This window comes from Schistocerca cancellata, chromosome 9, assembly GCF_023864275.1.
Source record: "Schistocerca cancellata isolate TAMUIC-IGC-003103 chromosome 9, iqSchCanc2.1, whole genome shotgun sequence".
Classification (NCBI taxonomy): Eukaryota; Metazoa; Arthropoda; class Insecta; order Orthoptera; family Acrididae; genus Schistocerca; species Schistocerca cancellata.
This window is the reverse complement of record NC_064634.1, coordinates 179056929-179076108: the sequence shown is the minus strand read 5'-3', so window position 1 is coordinate 179076108 and position 19180 is coordinate 179056929. Positions and strand designations below refer to the sequence as shown.

The window sequence follows — 19180 nt, the reverse complement described above, 5'->3', positions numbered from 1 at the left end:
GGGAAATGGATAGGTTAAAGTTAGATATAGTGGGAGTTAATGAAGTTCGGTGGCAGGAGGAACAAGACTTCTGGTCAGGTGAATACAGGGTTATAAATACAAAATCAAATATGGGTTATGCAAGAGTAGGTTTAATAATGAATAAAAAAATAGGAGTGTGGGTAAGCTACTATGAACAGCATAGTGAATGCATTATTGTAGCCAATATAGACACAAAACCCACACCTACCACAGTAGTAAAAGTTTATATTCAAACCAGCTCCGCAGATAATGAAGAGATTAAAGACATGTATAATGCAAAAAAAGCAATTATTCAGATAGTGAAGCGAGACGAAAATTTAATAGTCATGGGCGAATGGAATTTGACAGTGGGAAAGGAAGAGGAGGAAAAGTAGAAGGTGAATATGGAATGGAGGTAAGGAATGAAAGAGGAAGACACCTGGTACTATTTTGCACAGAACATAACTTAATCACAGCTAACACTTGGTTTAAGAATCATGAAAGAAGGTTGTATACATGGAAGAGGCTGGAGACACTGGAAGGTTTCAGATAGAGTACATAATGGTAAGACAGAGATTTAGGAACCAGGTTTTAAATTGTAAGATATTTCCAAGGGCAGAGGTGGACTCTGACCACAATATATTGGTTATGAACTGTAGAATAAATTGAAACACTGCAAAAAGGTGGGAATTTTAGGAAAGGGGACATGGACAAACTGAAAGAACCAGAGGTTGTAGAGAGTTTCAGAGAGAGCATTAGGGAACGACTGACAAGAACAGGGAAAAGAAATACAGTAGAAGAAGAATGGGAGATGAAGAATGAGAGATGAAATAGTGAAGACAGCAGAGGATCAATAGATAAAATGACAAGGGCTAGTAGAAATTCTTGAGCAACAGAAGAGATACTGAATTTAATTGATGAAAGAAAATAAAGTAAATGAAGCAGGCAAAATGGAGTACAAATGTCTCAAAAATGAGGAAATGCAAAATGGCTAAGCAGGGATGGCTAGACGACAAGAGTAAGAATGTAGAGGCATATATCACTAGGGGTAAGATAGATACTGCCTAAAGGAAAATTAAAGAGACTTTTCGCAAAAAGAGAACCAAATGTATGAATATCAAGAGCTCAGATGGAAAACCAGTTCTAAGCAAAGAAGGGAAAGCAAATAGGTGGATCGAGTTTATAGAGGGACTATACAAGGGCGATGTAGTTGAGGGCAGTGTTATGGAAAGAGAAGAGGATGTAGATGAAGATGAAATGGGAGATAAAATACTGCATGAAGAATTTGAGAGAGCACTGAAATACCTAAGTTGGAACAAGGTCCTGGGAGTACATAACATTCCATTAGAACTACTGATAGCCTTGGGAGAGCCAGCCATGACAAGACTCTACCATATGGTGAGCAAGATTTATGAGATAGGCGAATTACCCTCAGGCTTCAAGAAAAATATAATAATTCCAATACCAAAGGAAGTAAGTGTTGACAGGTGTGAAAATTACCAGGCTATCAGATTAATAAGTCACAGCTGAAAAATACTAACACAATTTTTTTACAGATGAATGGAAAAACTGGTAGAAGCAGAGCTTGGGGAAGATCATTTTGGATTTTTCTTCACCCTGTATATGGCAATAGTGATCTCACTCCAAAACATAAATTTATAAGTCACCTTTTGTATATAAATAAACATGCAAAGTGCACAGATTGTTTTACTTAGCTGATTATGTAACATCTATCTCCTACTGGCATGCCAAAGAGGAACACTGCAGGGTAAGTTTATCTCAGTCAAAATTGCAAATCTGTGCAGCACATCTTCTGCTTGGAGCAGCTAACAATGCAAAGTTTCTCTAAAATAATAACCATATGCGAGGTTATAAAGAAAAACCTGCACAAGTTGTTTGGCATTCTGTGGGAAATAGTGTGATTCTACAGAGTGACTCTACGTAAGTGTTATTGGTGTAAAATTCTCTGCAGCGCTATTTAATGTTTGCACATTCCAGAAGTTTAAGCAATATACTTGAAAATGATCAAAGTTAAGCACTGAAGATAATAGTGAGAGACACAAATATGAGGAAATAGCTTTATGTATTCACAAGAAGACAGCAAACTGCAGCAATGATAATATTCACAATAAAGGATGACAGCCAAAACCAGTTGCAGGATAAAATTTATTAAAATTCTTGACCAAGGTTTCGGTACATATAAATATACCTTCATCAGAAGTAAAACTACCTGAACAGAGAGACACATTCATTAGAAAAGCCATATCAACGAAAGTGAGAAACAGAAGCTTAAGTAACAGTGAAATTACTACAGTAATGTAGGCACAAAATCATTAGTACTTACTAAAATTACATCATGTAATGGAGAATAATAAAAACAATTATGCCAAAGGCGTCGTCAGTAATTAAAACCTCATCTCCATTTGTACAACATGTGTAATGAGCACAGGGTCAAAGCGAACAGTATTAGCAGCATTACTTCACTTATGAACTATTGAGACATGAGTATGACAGCACTAGGGCAGATGGTTTCGCCGAGGGATGGCACTTGCATGTGCCAGACTCGCGCATATTAAAATTAATAAATACATACATAAGCGCATCAAAAAATTTATTAAAGGTTGTGTTAATTCAAACTCTGTCTTAATAAGTAAAACATATCAGGCCAATTAAAGACATTTATGTAAAATAGAAATATAGAACCAATGTATCTGTATCCTAGTGTCAAACGGATAAAACTTGCGCTTGGAACATCTGACGAGAGAGGGCACTAGTGTAACGCGCGAGAGTCTCACGTAACGTAGGCAGCGAAATACATACTAGCGAAACAACCAAAAAAAATGTTATAATAAAACGAAAACATCTGTCATTATGAATAAAACATAGTAGTCATTTAACCATACATACACATTGAAATTCATAACAAACAAACATCACAATACGTAGAATCCCAACAAGACAGGAAAAGTGCATTTCACCGGCATTAACAAGCAAGAAAATAACTACTAGTCAGCCAGACTATGTTACATTAAGGCAATGAGGGGTTTGAAACTGTCTAAAAAACATAGTAGTCATTTAACCATACATACACATTGAAATTCATAACAAACAAACATCACAATACGTAGAATCCCAACAAGACAGGAAAAGTGCATTTCACCGGCATTAACAAGCAAGAAAATAACTACTAGTCAGCCAGACTATGTTACATTAAGGCAATGAGGGGTTTGAAACTGTCTAAAAAATTTTTGTTTCGAAGCTGCACCTGTTCATTAAGAACAAAACCGTCTTTTAGAGACAGATGCTTGAAAATCTCTAATTCTTCGAGCAAGTCTAGTTTGTAACCTTTATTAGCTTCATGAAGCAGCTCTATGTCATCCAGTTCACTTGGCGTGTGCCGTAAGAGCCATAGATGTTCAGCAAAGGTGGAATTATATACGTTTTCCCCGTTTTTACCTAACAAGTGTTCTTTATACCTAACTTTAATGGGTCTACCTGTCTGCCCTATGTAATAGTTTGGGCAGTCGTTACACGTAATTTTGTATACCCCGGACGTAGAGCTGCTTCATGAAGCTAATAAAGGTTACAAACTAGACTTGCTCGAAGAATTAGAGATTTTCAAGCATCTGTCTCTAAAAGACGGTTTTGTTCTTAATGAACAGGTGCAGCTTCGAAACAAAAATTTTTTAGACAGTTTCAAACCCCTCATTGCCTTAATGTAACATAGTCTGGCTGACTAGTAGTTATTTTCTTGCTTGTTAATGCCGGTGAAATGCACTTTTCCTGTCTTGTTGGGATTCTACGTATTGTGATGTTTGTTTGTTATGAATTTCAATGTGTATGTATGGTTAAATGACTACTATGTTTTATTCATAATGACAGATGTTTTCGTTTTATTATAACATTTTTTTGGTTGTTTCGCTAGTATGTATTTCGCTGCCTACGTTACGTGAGACTCTCGCGCATTACACTAGTGCCCTCTCTCGTCAGATGTTCCAAGCGCAAGTTTTATCCGTTTGACACTAGGATACAGATACATTGGTTCTATATTTCTATTTTACATAAATGTCTTTAATTGGCCTGATATGTTTTACTTATTAAGACAGAGTTTGAATTAACACAACCTTTAATAAATTTTTTGATGCGCTTATGTATGTATTTATTAATTTTAATATGCGCGAGTCTGGCACATGCAAGTGCCATCCCTCGGCGAAACCATCTGCCCTAGTGCTGTCATACTCATGTCTCAATAGTTCATAAGTGAAGTAATGCTGCTAATACTGTTCGCTTTGACCCTGTGCTCATTACACATGTTGTACAAATGGAGATGAGGTTTTAATTACTGACGACGCCTTTGGCATAATTGTTTTTATTATTCTCCATTACATGATGTAATTTTAGTAAGTACTAATGATTTTGTGCCTACATTACTGTAGTAATTTCACTGTTACTTAAGCTTCTGTTTCTCACTTTCGTTGATATGGCTTTTCTAATGAATGTGTCTCTCTGTTCAGGTAGTTTTACTTCTGATGAAGGTATATTTATATGTACCGAAACCTTGGTCAAGAATTTTAATAAATTTTATCCTGCAACTGGTTTTGGCTGTCATCCTTTATTGTGAAGAATTTTAACAGTTGCTGCCACAGCCATGTTTAAAATCATGGAATGATAATATTATTTAATCTGAATTATAGTTTATAATTTCATTAACAGACATTAACTGGTATCACTCACCAGCATGATATTTCATGCTAAAGCCTTTTCTGGTTATTGACAAGTCTGTCCGGAAACGAAGGTAGAGTTTGTTGTTGTTTGACAAAAAGGTAGGTGGTCCGTACACTCCACAGTAGCGACCAATCAGTGGAGATTCCTCTGAATTTCCATCTCTCAGCTGCAACATTCAAGCACAACACCGACAATAAACATATAACTTTGATTCTTTTCTCCCACACTACTCTTCCCCCAACCCTTACCCATCTCTTCCTCCCTCTCCCTCTTGTGATTCTTATTTAGATAACATATGCTCTGGTACACATAATATTTCAAAAATTAAAATACCTAAACTATGTAAGAGGGGCTCAAAATCATGACAACAAAGCCAACATTTATATGAATCAATGTTCTTTGAAAAATAACTGAATTTGATTTTCTAACTGGACCTTAAAACACATTTAATGGAAATGCATCCAAAGCCTATCTACATATATACTGAAAGAATAAATGAATTCTCATACCTGTGGATTAGATATGTGGCTTTTATAAAGCGTAATATTTATTTCATAAGTAAAAAGTGTTTCCACCAACAACACCTCTACAATATATAAGTGCTATCTATTACCCACAATATCCAGGAGAGAGAAAAAAAAACAACCAACAAAACTGATCAAGTATTACATGGTACTAGAAAGAACTTATTCAGTCATTTTAGTATATACAGTCACATTTTATTAAAGTAATGTACATTCCTACCTGATTGTGCAAGCTTAGTGTTAACAAAATTAATAACAAGGACTTAGAAAAAGCTTTTGATAATGTTGACTGGAATACTTTCTTTCAAATTCTAAAGGAGGCATGGATAAAACACAAGGCGCAAAAGGCTATTTACAATTTGTACAGAAACCAGATGGCAGTTATAAGAGTCAATGGGCACAACAGGGGAGGTAGTTATTCAATCTCTATATTGGGCAAGCAGTAAAGCAAACACAAGATAAAATTGGAGTATGATCTAAAGTTCAGGGAGAAGAACTAAAAACTTTGAGGCAAGCCGATGACATTGTAATTCTATCAGAGACAGCAAAGGACTTGGAAGAGCAGCTGAATGGAATGGACAGTGTCTTGAAAAGAGGATATAAGATGAACATCAACAAAAGCAAAACAAGGATAATGGAATGTAGTAGAATTAAATCAGGTGATTCTGAGGGAGACTAGGAAATGAGGCACTTACAGTAGTAGATGAGCAAATATTTGACTGTCCAGATTGTCTCATATGAATCCCATTTGATATGAATCCCATTATGGGACATAATCAATAAGTGAGTTCGTGCACAACATCCTGCAGCGGTAACACTTTCACAATTATGTATGCCTTTATAAGCAGCATAGCCCAATATTTCTGCAGGGGACTTCCAATGACTTCATGCCACATCAAATTTCTGCACTACTCTGGACAAAAGGAGGTTCGACGTGATATTAGGAAGTATCCCATGACTTTTGTCACCCTACCGTGCAAAATAAACAGTGAGCTATGCGAGAAAAAATTTACCATCCATGGATGAAAATGTCCAATATTACAAGCTAGCAGCACAATCCCATGATGAGGCAATTGTCTTTGAGATAATTAGCAAAGAAATTTGCAGTTGGCTGGGATCTGTGCATCAGATCCCAACAACTTCGACTGGGAACATGTCATAGAGATAAAATAAGGTTATTTTATAATTATGTGTTTATTTGTGTTTGTAAGTTTAGTAAATAATTTAATTTATGTGAATATTGTATTTGTGCTTTATTCTTTACTCCGATTCTTGTTTTTTCATTAGTTAATTATAGTTTCTACAGAAAAATATACGCATAACACATCAGTGGGGTGAGCAAAGTACACTAGCAACATTTAAAGACACCATACTTAAAAAGTTAAACTGAAAAAAAAAGATAAACATCACTGGTCAAACTGACTGGTAGCCGTCCTTCCACTTGGTTCATTAATGCCTGTCCTCCTAGTGTTAATGCTTCGAGTGGGTTGTTACTGTGGGGGTAACACTTGTTCATGGCAACAGAGTGGTACAATGAAAGATAATGAAAGTTCCTTTCATTATTTTTTAAATAAACAGGGCTTTAGCTCATACAGTGTATGCCCATTTTATCTTCATTTAATTAAAATAACATTAAGCTGTGATTTTGAGTATAGTGTTTACCTTGAAAACATAAAGACATCTAGCTGTTCTTTACATGTGTACAAAGTATGCCCAATGCCTGCTCAATTATGAAAAATGGCATGCCTGGTTGAGGTTATATACATTCCTTGCCTACTCCCATACTACTTTCCCTCCTAAATTAAAAAACACTACATTAAGAGCCTCTAAAAAGAAGTCATGAGTAAACAACTGTGACACAAAAAGATTTCTCATAAATTACTTTACAAATAACAAATCTTCCAACGTGCTCCCCCACCTGCCACAAGAGAGGTAGGGCAATGTTAGAAATATGTCAAACTCCACAAGAAAGTTATTGCGCATGTCAAAAGTATGGATAATGAAAATTATGTTGCTACATCTTAAAACAAAGCACAGGCAATATGGATTGTCGTAACAACATGTGGAACAAATCAACTGCCTCCTGAATACAAAAACACGACTCTTATTTAAAACCTCTAAAATCACTGAGCAACAAGAAGTTCCCAATATATTTCATAATCACTATGCAAGTTTTGTAAATAACTTCCTACAAGGCACAAAGAAACCCTTACCTAGTATGCAAAGTGAAATAAAATATTACATAACTTCTATGTTCTTTTGGATATTATTGCTGATGAAATTATATTCAGAACAAAGAGTCTAAAAACTATCTGTACTGATGATATCTCTGACTGAGTCACAAAGAACTGCATCAGTAAAACAGCCGTCACATGTTCTAATGTGTAAAATTCATCTTTGATGACAGGTACCAGGTGGTTATAATTAAAATGCAGCTACTCATGTAGAGCGAGTGGGGGCTGTCATTATCACATGGTAGCAAAACTTGGTAGATATTCCGATTCGTTAATGTGGAATTGATTTACACTGAAAAAAAAATTATTTCCAATTTTGGCCACTGAATGTTGCACACTGCTTGTATGATGGTCTAACATCCATGCTGTCATCTGATAAGCCATAATGAGAGTGAATAGAATGACTGTCGAGAAGAGAGACCATGCACGGCTAGTAAAACTGTCTATTGTGAACAGCAGTAATTACAGTCCTGCACTGAGAGAGTATCACTGACTGGAAGGTCTGAGGAGAGGTCCGATGTCATCAAGTTGTTTAAAGAAGATGATAATGAAATTCAAAACACTGGTGAGCTCGGATGCTGTTGCTGTAATTGACCATGCACATGCCTCGGGTAGTTCTAGTGCTAGTGCAGTGCAATGAGAACTGTCCACCCCAAGGTCAACAATACAGAAAATTTTGTGGCCAATTTTACATTGATATCTGTATAAGATCCAGACAGTGTAGCACCTGGAACTTCATGATCTGCAGCAATTTTTTGAATTTGTTCTTTGGATTCTGGAAAGGACTGAAGTTGACAATATGTGGTTGGGAAATTTTATATGGAGTGACAAGCCATATTTTACACTACAGGAATATACAATGAATACACACAACTTCCAAATTTGGGGTACTATTAAACTGCATGTTGTATATGAAGAATAACTGCACTTCCCGTATGTGACTGAGTGCTGTGTGATTTGGATTCACAAGCACTGCTACTCTCCATCCATTTTTCTTTTAAAAGAAGACACCCAGAGAGTCTGTCAAATGTACCATGATGTCCGCACATTATCGAGTTCTCATTCTACAGCATGTGATTTCTGCTCTGGAAGAGCGCAACTCTGTGGAAACCATTGTTTTCATGCAAGATGGGGCAACACCTCATGTTGCTCACCCAGTGAAAGGTCTGCTTAATGCAACCTTCCACAAATGTGTTATCTCCAGAGGTTTCCAAATGCATGGCTTGCAAGATCACCTAATTTGAATCCGTGTAACTTTTGGCTCTAGGGTACAGTAAAAGAATGCATTTATCAGGGACACGTTTAGTCTCTACCTGCAGCATCTAAGTGACGTCTCTGGTGCTCATACTCACCAAATTGTGTAAGTGGTGGTGGCTTGACATTTTCTACCCACGGCCCATTCCTAGTTCATTAAGCACAGAAACATTTATGTACATCTGTCTTGCATTCACAATACTAGATTTGCAACTGATGGCCAGAATTTTAACTATATTTTTCCAGGGTAACTCAGTTCCACATTAGCACATTACAATATCTACCAAGTTTCACTGGCATACAATACTCACAGCCAACACTGGACCTCTGTGAGCAGCTGCACTTTAATTACAACCGTCTGTACATTTTCTGATTGTACATGATGAAAGTTGTTCCAGTCTTTAAGAGAGGTGAGGAAAAGTAATATAGGGAAAAAAACAGACCTATATATTGTTACTAATGTGTTGGAAACTTCCGGAAATATATAAAAAACATTGCTGTCATATCTTTTTCATTTTGTATATAACTGTTACTAATTTTCTAAGATCCTAAACATTATTTACCCATTATGATGTACTTTTATTTTGTCATATTAGTGCTTGACTGTTATAATATTGATTTATGTGTCAGAGATATGGTTTATTATTAAATGTATATCTTTGATGAAAATCAATTTATATTGTACATACAATCTAGGATTGTCTTCTGCTCTTAATTATGTATCACTGATATGAATTTTCTCAAAATTTTCAATAAGCAAACCATATCTCTGACTCATAAATAATATTCTAATAATCACACACAAATGTGACAAAACAAAAGTAGATCACAACTGAAAAATACAACATTTAGGATCTTATATATAAGATTAATTGAAGTTTCTGGAAAAGGACCAAATCTACTCTGATACTCCGTATGGATTCACAAAGAATCAGTCCACAAATACTGCATGTAGGAATACATGCACAATACATACACTTGACAAAAAACCAAAAGCAGTTAGGATTTTCTCACATTTGTCACAAGTATTTGATGTCACACATCACATTTTATTAGAGAAATTATAGTCCCATGGCATCAACTGGGTCAGCACATATCTTAAAAACAGGAAACAGAAAGTAGCCATAAAACATGCATCAGAACATTCTACTCTGATTATGAAGATATACATCAAGTGTGCAACAAGCTTCAATACTTCGATCAATCCTGTTCCTACTACACAGAAACAACTTACCATTGGACATTAGTGCCACAAATAGTACACTATTTGCAGATGATTGGATCCTCCTTAGTAGGAGAAACAATCTTGAAGTTCAAGAGGCAATAAGTGAAACAATCTTGAACTCTAAGAGGCAATAAATGAAATAACAGCCAAGATGTGTGATTGGTTTGACAAAAATAACCTGATGATCAACACAAAAAACACTTTCCTAAAATTTAATTTAAAAACCAAGAAAATTGATCCCAATATGATTCTCCTTGCACAGAAGAGATTTACAAAAGTAATGCACATATCAAAACCTTTAGACAGCTGTGGATCTCTTTTCAAAAAATCAGTTATTTTGCCTGATCCGCCTTTACATATTGGAAATATTTAAGTTTATTAAAAATAACAATGCTAACTTCAGCAAGAATGTGGATTTCCATACAATGGTACAAGAAAGAACATGAATCCTGCCCACAGAAATAGAAAACATGACATCCCTCCCTTTGTTTAACAAGAAACTGAAATCTTTCTTGATTGTCCACTGCTTTTACACTGTGTCCGAATTTTTGGTCCACATGAGTGCAAAGAAATATGAAACTGATTGCATGAATGATATTTGTAAATGAAATATGCACTATCGTGAATTTGTTTTTTGTATTTATACCAACTCTAACTATGGCAGACATGTATTGTGTGTGTGTGTGTGTGTGTGTGTGTGTGTGTGTGTGTGTGTGTGGCAAATTGTCATCTGTAATAAATCTTTAATTGTGCCAACCTGGTACTTAATTGTTTTGCACATCATTAGTGAGGCACAAAATTATAATATTTTAATAAATATTACTGAATGTACATTTTAAAAACTTGTCAATTTCATGCAATGTAAATTATCATCATCTCATGTCATCAACCTTTGCATCTTACTTGTCTGATACTATGATATACCTTTTGGACATCACCAATTGCATGCCTCATACAAAAAATTATTCACAGGATGAATAAATACATCATATAGAAAATTTACCTCCAAGAAGTCAAATATACAGCTTCTTGAATCTTCCAGTTCAAAGTCAGTAAATTCAATGCTTAGTCTTTCTCCTGGAGGTAGACGTATTGTCCACTCACAGTCAATATTACGAGGATACTGCTGTGGATAGTTGGGTGATGTAATTGTTTTCTCAGCATCCGTAAACAGTCCACCACAACCAGACATCCCTTAAATGCAACAGTTATTAAATAAGGAAGGCATAGCAATAATAAATAATTAAGCAACATAGAAAGTAATATTATAACAGGCAGTCCTGGTAGAATTTAAAAACTGTTAGATGCAAAGTCAATAACTAAATGATAATCTTGAAGACATGGCAAAGGATTCAGTTCTTCAAGTTTGGGATAATTTTGGGTGATGATGGGGTTGCTCCTCTGCACCTGGATCTTCAGTTTGGTCAAAGGAGGATTTGTGAGGATATGCCACAGGAAATGTGTCTGTGGAAAAAGTTGGGAGATGGAATGTGTTTGTAAAGGCCTTAGTAAGACCTTCAGCATACTGGGCAAGAGACTTCTCCTCGTTGCAAATGTGTCATCCACAGGTGACAAGGCTACATAGGATTTTCTTTTTGGCATAGTAGACATGGCAGCTATTAAAAACCATGTAATGTTGATGGTTAATCAGCTTGTTGCAGAGTGAGGTTTGGATGGAGCTATCAGCTGGGTGGAGACCCACATCCAAGAATGTGTACATTGGACTCAGGGGGTGGGAGGCATATAAAGTGGAAGAGATGTTGCAGAATAAGGACAAGCCCTGAGCTTACAGCATGAACATACCATAAATGAATGTGAACCACACAAGGAGCTTGGAATTTTAGGTGATTGGGAAGCTTTCCTTTGAACAAGTTTGCACAAAAGGGAGACATGCAGGTAACCAAGGCCTTGCTGTGGATCTGTTTGTAAATCTTCCTTTCAAAGGGCACATATTTATGTGCAAGTATGTCATTAGTTAGATGTGTAAGGAATTAGATGGCTGGTTTATAGTTGGAAGGACAATGGGAGTAGTAGTATTTGATAACAGCAAAGCCATGGGAATGAGGTACTTCCATGTAAAAGGCGGTGGCATCAACAGTGACTACAGTAGTAGCATTAATGTGAAGGGTATGTTTGAGAATCAGTGAAGGAAGAGGTTAATGCCTTTAGGAAAGGTGGCTAGGCTGTGGGCAATTGATTGGAGACGCTGGTCAAGAAGAGCAGAAATTCTTTTGGTGGGAGCACAGCAACTTGCTACAGTGTGGCTACACACAAACCCTCCTGCCTGAGCCCAGAACAATCTTACCAGTTCCATTGCCACATTCCTGTCCCATACACCTGCTGCCTCTCTTCTCAGTTATCAGCCTTCCCCTACCTTCCCTCCTGCTCTCTGTCTCCTTTCTCCTTTTAAACAGATGCTTATAAAAGCTATTTTTAAAGTATTTATTATTAGTTTGCTTACTTCAAACCAGTCATTTAGGTGGTCTGTAACTTTATTTACATTTGCTTATAGTTTTCCTGCGGTTTTCCTATAAGAAAGATGCTAATGTCATCTGCAAACTAGGTATTTATTTAAAGTCAGTGCTTAGATCTAGGTCATTTATGTACAGAAGGAAAAGGACAGGCCTCTTTCAAGTAGTAATGCACCATAAACTGGGTATAACTGTTTTGTTTGAAAAATGTGAAAGTAGTCAAGCAATTATTTAGCTACTTATAGGAAATAAACTGCACCCATTTAATGTAAGTCTCAGTTCTTATTGAAGTGATACGATATGATGGGCAATGCAACTTGCGATGTGAAGCAGAAGCAACCCACAGTTTTGAAGTGCATCCAAAAGGAGTTGAAGTGAATTAACAGGTTCATATTAGCTTGACAGTGATATGACACCAACATATATCTCTATCACATCGCACAACATAACAGGAGGTGCTGGTTGCTCCAACTGGATTGTACTATGCAAATTTAAAGTCATCAGAAGTGCCTTTGGGGGGGGGGGGGGGAGTTTTATTTATATGAAGCAAAGCTACAAAACTCTCAACTTAGTTTCCCAACAAAGATTTTACTTTTTGCATTAAAAACTGATAAACAGATTTTCGATTCAAGTTTTCTCTGCTGCGCTAGCTTCCTCATTTGGTCTTAAGGAAACTGTTCTCTAATCTGCTTACCTTATTCACCTCCAGGTCTCCCTCTATCATTTTACCACCCACACTTCCCTCCAATACTAAATAAAGTAAAGATGCCACAAATGCCTTGTCTCCCCAATTCTAACCAGTACCTCCTCGTTTGTTACACGATTGGCCCACCTAATCTTCAGCATTCTTCTGCAGCACCACATTTCAAAAGATTCTATTCTCTTTTGTCTAAACTGTCTACTGTCCATGTTTCACTTCCACATATGGCTACACACCAAATACCTTCAGAAAAGACTTCCTAACACTTAAATCTATATTTGATGTTAACAAATTCCTCCACTTCAGAAATGCCTTTCTTTCCATTGCCAGTCTAATATTTTATATTCTTTCTACTTCGGCTATCATCAGTTATTTTGCTGGCCAAATAGCAAAACTCATCTACTACTTCAAATGTCTCATTTTCTAATCTAATTCCCTGTCTACTGTCCATGTTTCACTTCCACATATGGCTACACACCAAATACCTTCAGAAAAGACTTCCTAACACTTAAATCTATATTTGATGTTAACAAATTCCTCCACTTCAGAAATGCCTTTCTTTCCATTGCCAGTCTAATATTTTATATTCTTTCTACTTTGGCTATCATCAGTTATTTTGCTGGCCAAATAGCAAAACTCATCTACTACTTCAAATGTCTCATTTTCTAATCTAATTCCCTGCACTGCATAAAACATATCCTCAATATTGCACTTGTCTGTACTCAAGACAGCTTGGCTTCCTCTCCACATGAAATGAAATCAAATGAAATTCTAACAAACGTGGAAGAATACACAGCATAATGTTTACATAAGGTTTATTCTTATGATGAATGGAGTATACCCAATATAACTCAAAGGGCAAGCAGTACCTTTCTTATTAACTTTAAAATATCAAATGTGGCATAAGTGGGCACAAATAGTTGATGACATTTTAATGATGGTTAATTATTAATGCCTTTTGTAACAATTGCTTCGTGTTTCTAATGTATATTTTGACTTGTCACAACTTTTTTTTTTTAATAATCATAACATTTTTGCATGAAAAATTGAACTGATTCGCATAAAGATTTTGAGGCTTGAGAGAAGTATTTATACAGTAATTGTATGCCTTCCATACAACTGCTGCTCTTGTCTCCAAAGGTTTGTTTTTGGTAAGGAGACACGGGTCTAATATAACTAATTCTATAAGTTTAATTTTTTGAAAATTTACAACTATTGTTTGAGGAGACAAATTTTTACACTTTTAATGAGGTTTTAGATTTTTGTCTAGCATTAGCTCATTCTAAAATAGTTTATGGCAATCAGGTTGGAAATATAACTATAAGAAATTATATATGTAATAAATTGTCATACACTTTAATAAAGGTTTTCACTGATTCACCCTCATAGATGCATGGTGATTACATTATTGTAAAATATGTGTTTAAGTACATACATACCTGGAACTGTGGAGTATGCAATCTGGAAACCTGTGTCGCTGCTTTCATTGTCTGAATGAAAGTGAATCGTAACAGTGCTTCCTGGTGACATTAGAGGCTCTGGTTCTGATGAATTGCAGAATTCAGCAAATATTGGATCACGTTCAGAAAGTCCATCATAGAACTAAAGGCAAAAGAACTCACTTTAAAATTCTCCAAAATTGTCACATTTTATACTATGTAGAAAGAAAATTAAATGAATACATAATGTGAGAGGTATAAATTTCAGGGCTTGAATAGCTTCCATTTCACATTCACATCACAGGTACATACACTAACCCAATGAAGTGTTTTGTTTATATTTCATGACGTAAAATACATCTGCATGTCACTTTACATCAGCAGCTCAGGATCAGAATCTAAGTTACCAATTACTATTGACAATGCCACTAGAACATTTTACTTAATACCATTAAAACAATATAACAAGGGTAGGGCAAAAGAAAAATATTATATTACATGAATTACAATCCACAGCTCTCACATATTAATGCCAGGAGGATTATGTGATTTAAAAAAGAAAAAAAAAAATGACACTCCATCTTCAGGGGATCATCCAACCACTGTGTCATCCTCAACTGAAGATGTGGATAGGAGGGGCATGTGGTCAGCACACTGCTTTCCCGGTCACTATGATGGTTTTCTTTGACTGGAGCCGCTATTATTTCATCTACATCTACATCCATACCCCGCAAGCCACCCGACGGTGTGTGGCGGAGGGTACCTTGAGTACTTCTACCGGTTCTCCCTTCTATTCCAGTCTTGTATTGTTCGTGGAAAGAAGGATTGTCGGTATGCTTCTGTGTGGGCTCTAATCTCTCTGATTTTATCCTCATGGTCTCTTCGCGAGATATACGTAGGAGGGAGCAATATACTGCCTGACTCTTCGGTGAAGGTATGTTCTCGAAACTTTAACAAAAGCCCTTACTGAGCTACTGAGCATCTCTCCTGCAGAGTCTTCCACTGGAGTTTATCTATCATCTCCGTAATGCTTTCGCGATTACTAAATGATCCTGTAACGAAGCGCGCTGCTCTCCGTTGGATCTTCTCTATCTCTTCTATCAATCCTATCTGGTACGGATCGCACACTGCTGAGCATTATTCAAGCAGTGGGCAAACAAGCGTACTGTAACCTACTTCCTTTGTTTTCAGATTGCATTTCCTTAGGATTCTTCCAATGAACCTCAGTCTGGCATCTGCTTTACCAACGATCAACTTTACATGATCATTCCATTTTAAATCACTCCTAATGTGTATTCCCAGATAATCTATGGAATTAACTGCTTCCAGTTGCTGACCTGCTATTTTGTAGCTAAATGATAAGGGATCTATCTTTCTATGTATTTGCAGCACATTACACTTGTCTACATTGAGATTAAATTGCCATTCCCTGCACCATGCGTCAATTCGCTGCAGATCCTCCTGCATTTCACTACAATTTTCCATTGTTACAACCTCTCGATGTACCACAGCATCATCCGCAAAAAGCCTCAGTGGACTTCCAATGTTATCCACACGGTCATTTATGTATATTGAGAATAGCAATGGTCCTATGACACTCCCCTGCGGCACATCTGAAATCACTCTTACTTCGGAAGACTTCTCTCCATTGAGAATGACATGCTGCATTCTGTTATCTAGGAACTCTTCAATCCAATCACACAATTGGTCTGATAGTCCATATGCTATTACTTTGTTCATTAAACGACTGTGGGGAACTGTATCAAACGCCTTGCAGAAGTCAAGAAACATGGCATCTACCTGTGAACCTGTGTCTATAGCTCTCTGACTCTTGTGGACGAATAGCGCGAGCTGGGTTTCACATGACCGTCTTTTCGAAACCCATGCTGATTCCTACAGAGTAGATTCCTAGTCTCCAGAAAAGTCATTATACTCGAACATAATAGCTGTTCCAAAATTCTACAACTGATCGATGTTAGAGATATAGGTCTATAGTTCTGCACATCTGTTCGACGTCCCTTCCTGAAGACGGGGATGACCTGTGCCTTTTTCCAATCCTTTGGAATGCTATGCTCTTCTAGAGACCTACAGTACACCGCTGCAAGAAGGGGGACAAGTTCCTTCACGTACTCTATGTAAAATTGAACTGGTATCCCATCAGGTCCAGCGGCCTTTCCTCTTTTGAGCAATTTTAATTGTTTCTCTATCCCTCTGTCGTCTATTTCGATATCTACCATTTTGTCATCTGTGCGGCAATCTAGAGAAGGAACTACAGTGCAGTCTTCCTCTGTGAAACAGCTTTGGAAAAAGACATTTAGTATTTTGGCCTTTAGTCTGTCATCCTCTGTTTCAGTACCATTTTGGTCACAGAGTGTCTGGACATTTTGTTTTGATCCACCTACCGCTTTGACATAAGACCAAAATTTCTTAGGATTTTCTGCCAAGTCAGTACATAGAACTTTACTTTCGAATTCATTGAACGCCTCTCGCATAGCCCTCCTCACACTACATTTCGCTTTGCGTAATTTTTGATTGTCTGCAAGGCTTTGGCTATGTTTATGTTTGCTGTGAAGTTCCCTTTGCTTTCGCAGAAGTTTTCTAACTCAGTTGTTGTACCACGGTGGCTCTTTTCCATCTCTTACGATCTCTGTAATCTGCTTTTTGTCACTTTTGCTAAACAGAAAAACTTCCTAGCTTTTCTAATATTTCTATTTACGGCTGAAATCATCGATGCAGTAACCGCTTTATGATCGCTGATTCCCTGTTCTGCGTTAACTGTTACAAATAGTTCGGGTCTGTTTGTCACCAGAAGGTCTAATATGTTATTGCCACGAGTCAGTTCTCTGTTTAACTGCTCAAGGTAGTTTTCAGGTAAAGCACTTAAAAAAATTTCACTGGGTTCTTTGTCTCTGCCACCCGTTATGAACGTTTGAGTCTCCCAGTCTATATCCGGCAAATTAAAATCTCCACCCAGAACTATAACATGGTGGGGAAATCTACTCGAAATATTTCCCAAATTATCCTTCAGGTGCTCAGCCACAACAGCTGCTGAGCCAGGGGGCCTATAGAGACATCCAATTACCATGTCTGAGCCTGCTTTAGCTGTGACCTTCACCCAAATTATTTCACATTTCGGATCTCCGTCAATTTCCTTTGATACTATTGCACTTCTTATCACTATAAACACGCCTCCCCCTTCACTGTCCAGCCTGTCTCTGCGGTATACATTCCAATCTGAGTTTAGGATTTCATTACTGTTTACGTCTGGTTTCAGCCAACTTTCTGTCCCTAGTACTATATGGGCATTGTGACCATTTATTAATGAGAGCAGTTCTGGGACCTTTCTATAGATGCTCCTGCAGTTTACTATTAGCACATTAATATTGTTATTCCCTGTTGCATTTTGCCTACTCCTACCTTGCCGCGTCTCAGGAGGCATCTTGTCGGGCCTAGGGGGGGAATTGTCTAACCTAAAAAAACCCACATGTGCACTCCACACGTACTCCGCTACCCTTGTAGCCGCTTCTGGCGTGTAGTGCACGCCTGACCTATTCAGGGGGACCCTACATTTCTCCACCCAATAGCGGAGGTCGAGAAATTTGCACCCCAGAACTCTGCAGAATCGTCTGAGCCTCTGGTTTAAAGCCTTCTACTCGGCTCCAAACCAGAGGACCGCGATCGGTTCTGGGAACAATACTACAAATAGTTAGCTCAGATTCCACCCCGCGAGCAAGGCTTTCCGCCTTCACCAATTCCGCCAACCACCTGTACGAACTGAGGATGACCTCTGAACCCAGACGGCAGGAGTCATTGGTGCTGACATGAGCAACAATTTGCAGTCGGGTGCACCCAGTGCTCTCTATCGCTGCCGGGAGGGCCTCCTCCACATCTCAGATGAGACTCCCCGGCAAGCAGACAAGAGTGAACACTGGCCTTCTTCCCCGACCTTTCCGCTATTTCCCTAAGGGGCTCCATCACCCGCCTAACGTTGGAGCTCCCAATAGCTAATAAACCCCTCCCCCCGTGTGCCTGCTTGGACCTTGCTGAAGGAGCGGCCACATGTCCATTCACAGACAGAGCGGGCGATGCCACACGGCCAGCCTCCACATTGACCCTCCGTCTCGTGCGCCGCAGAGTAGCTCCTCAATTGGCATCACGAGGATGAGTACACCCCGAAAAAATGGCAACAGGGCATTGTGGTCTGGATGGTCACCCATCCAAATGCCAGCCACACCCAACAGCAATTAACTTCGGTGACCCGACGGGAATCGGTGCAGCAAGGCTGTTTGTTGCCACATGATCAAAGGATGGCCTCAATCTCCACTTACCCCTGCTCTGCACTCACATTCACCCCTGCCCCCATTACCCCAGCTTTACTCACCCATACCCTTCTATCAACAGTCTCCCTCCTCCTCTGTTTTATCTGCTCATCCCAGTTCAGTCCAACACATCACCGTGTGCTGTACACAACTTTGACAAAGTAAGTTTCCATGCATCTACCACCTATCCCTCCTTCATATATATCCTGGGCATCTCCTATCACTCCATCCCAACAGTCAGCTTCCCCCACCCCCCCTCACCACCCTCTCTTGAGTTACATGCCTGTTT

General features: G+C 38.0%; 1 protein-coding gene across 1 annotated transcript in view; it reads right to left on the bottom strand.

Annotated features, from left to right (window-relative positions):
• LOC126100451 (cubilin) overlaps positions 1-19180 on the bottom strand; it is a 771806-nt gene that overhangs the window by 643124 nt on the left and 109502 nt on the right. The window contains exons 14-16 of the mRNA XM_049911056.1: positions 14573-14735; positions 10966-11156; positions 4735-4891 (exon numbers count right to left, since the gene is read on the bottom strand). Of these exons, the coding sequence (XP_049767013.1) occupies positions 4735-4891; positions 10966-11156; positions 14573-14735 (511 nt within the window). The remainder of the gene's footprint in view (positions 1-4734; positions 4892-10965; positions 11157-14572; positions 14736-19180) is intronic.